The sequence below is a fragment of the Chelonoidis abingdonii genome, chromosome 4 (genome assembly GCF_003597395.2).
Source record: "Chelonoidis abingdonii isolate Lonesome George chromosome 4, CheloAbing_2.0, whole genome shotgun sequence".
Lineage (NCBI taxonomy): Eukaryota > Metazoa > Chordata > Testudines > Testudinidae > Chelonoidis > Chelonoidis abingdonii.
The window spans coordinates 27,962,508-27,973,936 of record NC_133772.1 but is presented as its reverse complement, the minus strand read 5'-3'; the positions used below and the strand labels follow the sequence as shown (position 1 = coordinate 27,973,936).

The 11,429-nt window shown below is 44.9% G+C and overlaps 1 protein-coding gene across 1 annotated transcript in view; it reads right to left on the bottom strand.

Annotated features, from left to right (window-relative positions):
- IPO9 (importin 9) overlaps positions 1–11,429 on the bottom strand; it is a 209,123-nt gene that overhangs the window by 4,268 nt on the left and 193,426 nt on the right. Inside the window, exons 26-27 of the mRNA XM_075064718.1 lie at positions 9,711–9,812; positions 8,200–8,276 (exon numbers count right to left, since the gene is read on the bottom strand). Of these exons, the coding sequence (XP_074920819.1) occupies positions 8,200–8,276; positions 9,711–9,812 (179 nt within the window). The remainder of the gene's footprint in view (positions 1–8,199; positions 8,277–9,710; positions 9,813–11,429) is intronic.

The following is an 11,429-nucleotide window of genomic DNA, read 5'->3' as shown; positions in this document are numbered from 1 at the left end:
CTTGAGCCCGGCCGCACCTGCAAGCCCACTCCGCCAGCCCCTGCAACCTCAACCCCTGCTGCTCCCCAACCTCCTCAATCCTGAGCCCCCTCCCGGCATTCTGCATGCCAACCCACTGCCATGAGCCCCCTCATACAGCCCACACCCTCCTGCACCAACCCTTGCCCTGAGCCCCTTCCTGAACCCACACACCCCCCCACACCAACCCCACTGCCTCACCATACATTCATGGTCCTGCATGCAACTTCCATCACTAGATGTGGCCCTTGGGCCAAAAATTTGCCACCCCTGTACTAGAACTTTTTTTTTTTTTTTTTAAAAACTAGGAAATTACACAGAAATGAAAAATGTTAAGAGCACAAAGTCAAGCACTAATATTCATGAAATGCCTGAAACTTAGTTGCCTGTAATAGCTTTAATTTTGACTCCTTGCATGTATAATTTTGACAAGTTGTTAACACAGTTGTGTAATTATTTTTTCACGGAAACTCAGCGTCTTCAGTGCACACGTGGAGGATGCCCAGAGAATTAATGCAGTTGTTCAATATCCTTTCATTCTCTTCAACATAAAGCACGCCTTACTTTGCAAGCAGCAAAGATCCTGTGGCACCTTATTAGACTAACAGCGTTGGACACTGAGTCTTCGGGAATGAAATACCCACTCAGTCAGATGCATGTCTGAAATATTCCAGGGCGTGTAAAATTATGCAGAAGCTAGAGATAACAAGTTAGTTTCTTATCAGGGAGCGCGAGGGCCCTGTTCTAGCAGTTAGATGTGAAAACCAAGGAGAGAACATTGGTTTGGTACAACTAAACCTCGTTATTCTTGACTGCTTGCATATATATAAAAATTTCCCTACCCCTATGGGTGTACTGTGTCTCCCTCAACCTCGGGTCCGATCTACAGATGGCTCTGGGAGTTTGCAGGGTTCGCGCGTATCTTAGCATGTCGCTACTGGAACTCTTTCTGGCAAGAGCTCTGGATGTGTTCCTGGGTTCTGTGAGCACTTCACCCAGCTGGAGTCACAGCCAAGGCCTACCACCACTGGGACCACTTTGGCCTTCACTTTCCACATCCTCTTAGTTCCTCTTTCGGCCCTTGGTACTTCTCCACCTTTCTCATTTCTTTCTTCCTGATGTTGCGTCTTCACTTTGGCTCTATCTATCACGACCGCTGTCTTCTGGTCCTTGTCTATTACTAACCGCATGTCTGTGGTTGATTGGTCAGGTACTGCCGTGTCGTTCTGGATCTGGAAGTCGCCACAATCTTAGCGCTCTGCCATTTTCACCACCTTCTGTGGAAGTCTCCCATCTGGTTGGGAGGGTCTAGCCCATTCTTTGCAGACTGTTCCTGGTACGACAATGCCAGCTCACTGGTTGGCGTTCGTGTATGCTGTTCCCCTGCCCAAATCTACATTGCTCACTATTGTTGGACTGTCTCTGAGTGCCTCTCTGCACAGTCTGCCACCTTGGGCCTCTCTAGATGTGTAGAACCCTGCTTCAATGATCTGGTGCCAGTGCCTGTCCTGTGCTGCTATTGATTCAGTGCCTCAGGTGCGTCTGTTAGTCCAGCCGCTTTCCAGCACTGTAGATTCATGCCCACATCAGCCCTCTTCTTTATTGACATCCCATGCAGGGTCTTGTCTCTTGCCATGGCCTTCTTCTGCTTGGTCTTCTTCACATGTTCTGCTGCCTGCTCAGGCATTTGCTCTCAGCAGTATCTTGGGCCATCTTACTGATGACTCCTGGTGTTCGGTTTTGTAGGACAGTGGCTTTATGCTCCCAGCCCCGCGCTTTTCTTTCCGGGTATACAGTCTCTGGTGTTGGACTTGGGGTGGAACCTCATGCACTTGTGAGGAGTCTCCGGCGTCTTCACTACGGCAGCCTCCATGTCCTCAGCTTGCCAGCTCACTAACCGGCAGGGTATCCTGATGACCGGCAGGGCGTATCTGTTCAATGGCCGTGGATCGTTGTGCTTCCACTGAGCTGGCTCTTCAGGACTGTCTTACCCTTTGGTAATACTGGAGTGTTGCTGTCTTCCGTGCCCTCCTCACGTGGTTGTCCAGTGACTGGGCGCCAAAGTACTTGTAGCTGGTCGTGTAGGTCTTGCTATGTGGCCCGCTGGGTAGTTCCACCATCAGTCTGACTACCTTCCTCTCTTCATACCATCCGCCACACTCTCTCCAGTCGATATGACATCCTGATACTCCACTAGATCTGCATCATTGGATTAGCGAGTCAATGCTCTTCATCTTCTTAGCAAGCGTTGATGTCATCCATGTAAAGAGGAGTGGCTGATGGTAGTTCCACTCCGAACCTGTACCCATATCCAGTCCTTGTATATCTGGCTGAGGGGTTAAGCCTATGCAGAAACATGGGGACAGTGCATCACCTTGGTATAAATGCCGCACTTGATGGCCACTGTTTGCAAGCTGCCTTGATTGACTTCTAGTGTTGTCTTCCCAGTCCCACTGAGTCTTGGAGAAGTTCTTAGTGTCCTGTTGACTTATTAAGGCGCCAGACATTCACGATCCACGTGTGCGGCATTGAGTCGTAGCTTTCCTGTAGTCAATCCAGGCTGTGCTCAGATTGGTCTTAGACTTGAGTCTTGGGCGCTCGCTCTATGATATTTGAGCAACTGGTGTTTTGAGCCTCTGGTGTGTTCCCAATGCCTCTGAGCGTGTGCTCATAGTACTGGCCATATGGTCCAGTATACACACACACACACACCTGCCCCTGAAATCACTATAATGCATCTGATGAAGTGGGTATTCACCCACGAAAGCTCATGCTACAAAATGTCTGTAGTCTATAAAGATGCCACAGGATTCTTTGCTGCTTTAAGATCCAGACTACTCCTTCTGAACTTACTTATGCCAGAACATCCAAACTGCACTAATTAGGAACCTAGCCTTTCTGGTAATAAAAATATACAGGACCGAATCTCTCCTGCTTTCCATGAGTAGGGCCCTAACAATCATGTTCTTTGGGTAAATTTCACCAGTCTAGGATTTTAAAAATCATAAATTTCATGATTTAGCTATTTAAATCTGAGATTCATGTGTATAATGTAGGGTCCTGACCACAAAAGAGCGGGGGAGGGTCACAAAAAGTTTTGCAGGGGGATTGGGGTACTGCTACCCTTATTCTGTGTGTGTTATGTGGCAGCACTGCCTTCAGAGCTGGGCACAGAACAACGGTGGCTACTTGGCTGGGAACCCCAGCTCTGAAGGCAAAGCCCACGCCAGCAGCAGCACAGAATAACTGGAATGTATGGTATGCCACCTTACGTTCTGCGCTGCTGCCTGCAAAGCTGGGCCCTCAGTCAGCAGCCACCATTCTCTGGATGCCAGCTCTGAAGGCAGCAGCGCAGAAGTAAAGGTGGATCGTATTGGTATTGCCACCCTATTTCTGCACTGCTGCTGGTGGATGCTGCCTTTAGAAGCTTAATCCCAACTCTCTGAAGGCAGCACAGAAGTAAGGGGTGCAATACCGGCAACTCCCCTAAATAATCTTGCGACTCCTGCACTCCCTTTGGGTCAGGATCCCCAGTTTGAAGAAACCTGGTCGTTCCTTTGTGAAATCTGTATAGTATAGGTCAAGATCAACAAAGACAGATTCCGGGGAAACCAGATTTCATGGTCCATGATGCATTTGTCATGGCATAATTTGGTAGGGCCCTTCCATGAGTCTTTGAAGATAACTGCTGATGGATCAGATATCTCCCAATCAGCTCCTTAGTATCTAGGATGAATTTCACTGTCCTGCTGACTCTAAACATAAGAAGGGCCCACACTGGGTCAGACCAAAGGCCATTTAGCCAGTAATCGGTCTTCTGACAGTGCCAATTACCAGGTGCCTAGAGGAATGAACAGAACAGTAATCATCAAGTGATCTATCCCGTTATCATCCCAGCTTCTGGCAAACAGGGCTAGGGACACCATCCCGGCCCATCTGGCTAATAGCCATTGATGGACCTATCCCCATGAATATCTAGTTCTGTTTTGAACCCTGTTATATATCCTGCCTTGCAAACATCCTTGGGCAAAGAGTTCACACATGATTGTGCGTTGTGTGAAGAAATACTCTTTTTGTTTGTTTTAAATCTCCTGCCCTAATTTCTTGGTGACCCTACTTCTTGTTTCTGAGGAGTAAATAACACGTCTTATTTACTTCTTCACACCATTCATGTTTAGAGACCATCATTCCCCCTTAGTTGTCTCTTTGCAAGCTGAAAAATCAGTTTTATTACTCTCTCCTCATATGGAAGACATTCCATACCCCTACGCATTTGTTGCACTTTTCTATACTTTTACAATTCCAACATCTCTTCTTTGAGATGGGGCAACCACAATCTGCAGATAGTATTCAGAGATGTGGGTTACCATGGATTATATATAGTGTGACAAAGTCCTCCTCTACCTGGTGGGTCTTCTGTCTGCCTTAATTGGTTCTAGCAGGTTCCTGATTACTCTAGTGCAGCCCCTGCTCTGGTCACTCAGGGAACAGAAAACTACTCGTCCAGTGACCAGTATATTTGCCCTCTACCAGACTCCTGTACCCTACTGGTTTAGATCAGTCACAATAGACAATATGATATTTTCTGTCTTGACGTGAAGACATAACTAAATAATTTTTAACTTGTTCTTTTCCTATTTTAGCCTCGAATCCTATCTAATTTTCACTGGTGTTTGATTGGATCACTTCTAATCTTCTTGGTGAAAACCAAAAAGGGCATGAAGCTCTTCTGCCATTTCTACATTTTCTGTTATTTCTTCTCCTCCTCCTCCCTCATTGATCCTACCCTCTCCGTGGTCTTCCTCTTGTTTCTCATGTATTTGTGGAATGTTTTCTGTTACCCTTTCTTTCTCTAGCTAGTTTAATCTCATTTTGTGCCGTGGCCTTTCTAATTCTGTCCCTATATACTTGTGTTTTTTTATAGTCATCCTAAGTAATTTGACATAGTTTTAACTTTTTGTAGAACTCTAAGTTTCAGATAATTGAAAATCTCCTGTTTAACCCAGGGTGGTCTCTTGCCATACTTCCTATCTTTCCTATGCGGTGGGATAGTTTGCTTTTGTACCCTTAATCTCTTTGAAAGAGTTGTCAACTCTCTCCCATTGTTTTCCCCCTTAGGCTTGCTTCCCATGGGATCTTACCTACCAGCTCCCTGAGTTTGCAAAAGTATGTATTCTTGAAATCCATTTTCTTTATTCTGCTGTTTTCCCTCCTTCCATTCCTTAGAATCATGAACTTTTATCATTTTCACCCAAGCTGCCTTCCACTTCCAAATTCTGAACCAGTTCCTCCCTATTTGTCAAAATCAAATTGAGACCAGCCTCTTCCCTAGTTGCATTCTTCAGCTTCTGAAATAAAATATTGTCTCCAGTGCATTCCAAGAACTTGTTGGATAATCTGTGCCCTGATGTATTATTTTCCCAAGAGATGTTTAGCTAGTTGAAGTCCCTCATCAATACCAAGTCTTGTACTATGGATGATTTTGTTAGTTATTTTAAAAAAAAGTTGCATCACCTCTTCTTCTTTGCTAGGTGATCTATAGTAGACCTCTACTATGACATTCCTTTAAAAAAAAAAAAAAATCTTTTATCCTTACTCAGATTTCCAACAAGTCTGTCTGCTATTTCCATCTCAACTTCAAATGTACTTTAAAAATTCTCTGGGTGACTGAGGGCTGAATCTATGGGTGCCTTTACTGGGCATAAAGTCTTACACCTCTATTCCTGGTAAACTAGTTGAAATGATAATTAAAAATAGAATAAAACATTTGGAATGTCATGCTATGATAGGGTCTAATCAGCACAGTTTCTGCAAAGGAAGATTGTGCCTCATTAATTTATTAGAATTCTCGAAACGTCAATAGATTAATGGATAAAAGAGAACTAGTTGACAGGAGGAACAGAGATTTGATAATAGAGGAAGACTCTCCAATTTAGAAAAGAAAGGTTTAACTAAATTCAATGGCTGGAAGTTGAAGCTGGACAAATTCAGACTAGAAATAAGGCACAAATCTTTAACAGTGAGGGTAATTATCCACTGAAACAACTAACCCAGGGTTGTGGTCAGAGCTTAATTTGTGCCAGGACTCAGCCATGGCACTTCTTCTGGTGCTGTGCAAGGCATGACCTCACATGACAATGCCTTCGAGGTCAGTGAGTCTATATATCTATCTCTTCTATGCTTGACACAACCTTTATTTTTGTAAAAAAAACAATTAAACCACTGCTGCAGTGAATTCTCATACCAATCTATACTTTTCTAAAAAGCCAATACTGTACTTCAAGCATAGGAATTATTCAGAGGAAGTCGCTGTGGCGTGTATTAATCATAGTAGCCTAGATGATCAGCAAAGGACCTTTGTACTTTAAATCTACTGAATCAGTTTATTCGTAAATTTTGACAGGTCTTTGATAGACGGTCCACTCAACAGCGCATATTAAAGAATTAAGCAGCAGGCAAGAGCAGATTGTCATGAATCAGACATCAAAGGTAACAGCCGAATGCTTGCAAAGTTGCCACAGTAGGAGGCCCAATATCAAGCGGCGCGCCAGGGTGTATGCTGACGCCGCTATAGAAGAAGCGCAGTTCAGCCCTTGTGCCGCACCACGACGCCCCCTGCGCGGTCGGTGGATGCCTACACAGGTCATTGCCGGCGGACGGTTCGCTGCTGGAAGGTCCTGGTGGACCTGCCTGCAGCACATGACTGCGGTAGGTCCTCACGGGGTCTTGAAGCCAGCGCACTGTCCTACCAAAATGACTGGGCAGGCGTCCAGGGAGCCTTTCAGCAGCGACCGTCCGCCAGATAACCGGTAGGCTCCACCAGGACCCGCATGCCGGCCGCCCCTGGCAAAAAGCGCCCCCCCCGCCGCCCCCAAATCGGCACCCTAGCCATGCCTAGGCGCCTAAAGTAGCGCCGCCCCGCCCAAGTTGAATATTAAACTAGGAAAGGTGGTACAGGAGCTGCAGATTTAGATGACAGTTATGATAAAGATAATTAAGTCAGAGAAAGCTGAGGAGCTACAATGATGGACCTACCAAGCTTCAGAACACAAACAATGCCAGAATTAATGTGCACATGAACTGATCCAGCACCTTTTTAACCGAGCACTGACTGCAAAAACTAGCAACACTTATAATAGAGTTTAAAGCGCAGCGAGCGAGCGGGTGTTTGGTTTTTTAGGATTCGTTACCGCGCAGACGCGTTCAAGTTAGTTGCTGGCCGGTTGAATCATGCAAATTGCCGTACTCAATACATACAGCGCCGACTTAACATTTCATCTATTTGTTACCTCCAAATCTTAACCAATTAATGAAAACTCTCAGAACACTACACAGACACTTGTCCTATATGCTAAAGGTTTATTCAATCGAATCCAATTTCTATCTTCATATAAAAAAAAATCATCTAAATCATAAGTCATTCCTCAGGCAGAGATAATCATAGAAAGCACCTCTTCTCCTAGCTTGTTGCTTGACCGCAGTCACACCCTCTGAGTCCCTCTACTGACTCCCCCGTCTCTACGCAGCAAATATAAACTGCTGGTGCTCACTTCAGGATTTATCTCACCCTCCTTACTCTCATGCAATCAAGCTGACGGCTTGCTCCAATGTCCAGGGATGCCACCTCATGCCCACTGTTAAATTTGCAACATGCCTTGTGTTTATTTCAGCTGCCTTCTCACCGGGGAGGCACTCCCCATAAAACATCCTGCAAACACCTCAGCCTCCTTCCAAAATCTCTCCTAAAAACCTCCGTGCCGATACAAAAAAAAAAAAGAAAAAAAAAGTTATACCTGTGATGTGCTGAGACCACTGCCCACCAGGCTGACCATTATTTCCTTGTGCTCCCCTGTCTGTCTGTATCCATCTGGTGTCTCTGGTCTTATACTGGAAAGTCTTTGGGGCAGGGGCTCTCTTTTTGTTCTGTTTGCACAGACCCTAGAACAAAGGGGTTCTGGGTCCCTGCTTAGATGCTACAGTAATACAAACAATAGTAATAATATGCATCCTCTGGCACTTCCAGAGTGTGAACTGAATAAAAACACAGAACGTTCTCTCCTTTCAGTGCTCAGGGGGCTCCGTACTTTGTTACAGATACTATATAAGAAAGTAAAATATAATGAATAACTAGAATAAATAGGCAATAGGAATCAGATTGCAAAACTCATTCTAATACATCACCTGTAGATCTATTTGATAAAGGGGGTCCTTTAATGCATCTGGATCATCTTCTTCATCATCATCATAGTAATCCTCATCTGGCAACACAAAAGCACAGGTGTTTATAGTGAAGGACAAGCTGGCTATTATTTCAGGTTGCATCTCACTAGGCCCCTAACTCAGGAGATCCGTAGATTTTAACAGGGAAGTGTCATTCTGGATAAAAATTCCATTTAAAAGAAACTAGGAACTTTTATTTTAAATGGGCTGAGGGCAGTGAAGAATGGCAGGATAAGGAGGGCCAGGAGCCTTTAGTCACTCACAGCTGAGACAAGAGTCCAAGTAGCACAACACAGGTGTTTGTCATTCCTTATATGTACAAACATGTGCACACATTAGTGATCTTGTACTGTGCATGAAATTAATTGCTCCATACTGAGATACCCTTGGCTTACCACCTCAGTACCGGACACAAATACATCCTTTATTAGGTACATTTCATACATTACTCAGACAGGAAACACTTCCATTGAATATTGAGAAAAGGCTCTCTCTCACCGAGACATGGTAAGGTTGAAGAAAGTCTTCCTTGGGCTACAAAAGAATCTGGGTAAGTTTCCCTCTCATTAAAGCTACCTACATGAATTTGTCTTGCCATGTTATCTGCAGCAGAGCCAATGCATCATGATGGATTTCAGTCTCCTATGCTTCTGCCAGTGCAGTAAAAACAATTCATTTAAGTTGCCTTGGCTGTACCAAGTAAGATTCTCTCTTCAAATTATACATCCACCTTTTCTCCTTAACCCTCCAGATCATATACCCACAGCTCCCTTTCCCTTTAAATACCTATCACTTCAGGATCACACACAACTTCTTCCTACAAGAACACAGGACTTAGTTGGGAAATTTGGGTTCTATTCAGTTCTGAGACTCTCATTTTGTGACTTCACCTCTGAGCCTCAGTTTTCCCATTTGTAAACCATATTTATACCTACCTCATGACAGTGTTGTGAAGCCGAATTAGTACTTGAAACTCACTGAGGCCTGTTCTACACTAGAAAATTAGGTCAGCAAAACTGCATTGCTCAGGGATGTGAAAAATCCACACCCGAGTGGTGCGGTTAAGCTGACCAAAGTCCCCGGGTAGACAGCACTATGTTGATGGAAGAATGCTTTTGTTGACCTCGTTACAGCCTCTTGGGGTGGCAGATTACCTATGTTGACTGGAGAATCCCTTCTCTCAGCATAGGTAGTGTCTATGCTGCAGCAGTGCAGTGGCGCAGCTATGCTGCTGTAGCATTTTAAGTGTAGACAAATCCTGAGCCTCAAAAGGTGGTCTGTTTTATATCTTCTAGCCTATGAACACACAGTCTCTGTTCCAGGATGCATTTTTTGCTCTTCCCTTTCTCCCGTGTCTTCCATTCCAGGTTATTTCCCTGCCCTCCATACTATATACTGAGCAGCTATCAAGAGAAATGTAACTTTCAGAGCTGCATGTTCTTTTGAGCAGTGAATGTAACTGTTCTGCTTACCATATTTGTTTGTGGCAAGAATATCTGATAAAAGTTGTCCAGCTAAACCTTCATCTTCATCCTCTTCATCTTCCCGATCTTCCCACATATCATTGGAGTCATCTGTTGAGGAAAAAAAGCATCTTAAAGCCACATAGAAAACACCAGTTCAAGACAGATAAACTTTACCCACAGAATATGCAGTCCCTCATTAAACAGCACAGGAGCAGAAATGAATTATGCCCATGTGTACAGATCAGGGAAGCCAGTGTATTGGCATGCTTATATCTTTAAAGTCAATGGATAGAATCCAGACATAAATAGGGCCCTACCAAATTCTTGGCCGCGAAAAACGTGTCATGGACTGTGAAATCTGGTCTCCACTCATCAAATCTGGTCTTGTGTGCGCTTTTACTCTATACTTCATGGATTTCTCAGGGGAGATAAGTGTTTCTCAAATTGGGGGTCTGATCCAAAAGGGAATTGTGTGTGTGTGTGTGTGTGTGTGTGTCGCAAGGTTATTGGAGGGGTGTGTGTGTTTGCGGTATCGCCACCCTTACTTCTTGCGCTGCCTTCAGAGCTGGACGGCTGGAGAGTGCTGGCTGCTGACTGAGGGCCCAGCTCTGCAGGCAACAGCACAGAAGTAGAGGTGGCAATACCATACCATGCCATTCTTCTGTGCTGTTGTTGGCAGTGGCTCTGCCTTCAGAGTTGGGATCCTGGCCAGCAGCTGCTTCTCTCCAGATGTACAGCTAGCTCTAAAGGCAGCACTGCTGCCAGCAGCCGCTCAGAAGTAAGGGTAGCAGTACTGCAACCTCCCCCCCCCCAACCTTGTGACCTCCTGCCTGTGATGCTCTGTGCCTTGGGGGGAACACACTGCACCCCATGTTCATCCTTATAAAATGATTGTGTGGTATCTAATGCAAAGTTTGTCATGTCGGGTGTCTTCAGAAGGCTCATGATGCACAGAGCATTGTTGTTACAGTAATGTTATAGGTTACAATTTCATGTATATAGTTATGAGGCTGAAATGTGTCCTCATGGCTTAAAACAAGCCCAGGCAAAACTCTCCAGGAGCAGAGGGCAGTTCACACCTCATCAGGGCATGTGTGGGACAAACCCAGCCCAGCCTCACAGGAACAAAGGACACTGGCCTAGGCAGCAACAAAGGATCTGTTGGATTCTGAAGTGAGTCACCCCCTTCCCTTGGTCAGTTTGGGACTACAATGAGGTAATGCTCACCTGACTCTGAAGGGGGAGGGGGCAAAGCCAAGAGGGAAGAAAGAATATGATAAAAGGGAGAGACCTTTGCTATGCTCTTCCTCTCTCTTCCACCTCCATCTACAGATATCACCACCAAGCGACTGAAACGCTGATCAAAGGGGAAAGCCTGACTGAAGGGCAAACAGTCAGCCTGTGGTGAGAAGCATCTAAGTTTGTAAGGGCACTGAAAGTGTTAAGATCAGCTTAGAATGCATTTTGCTTTTATTTCATTTGACCAAATCTGACTTGTTATGCTTTGACTTATCACTTAAAATCTATCCTTTGTAGTTAATAAATTTGTTTCGTTTATTCTACCTGAAGCAGTGCGTTTGGTTTGAAGCATGTCAGAGACTCCCCTTGGGATAACAAGCCTGATACATATCAATTTCTTTGTTAAACTGACAAATTTTCATCAGCTTGCAGTGTCCAGCGTGCATAACTGGACACTGCAAGACGGAGGTTCCTAAAGTTGTGTCT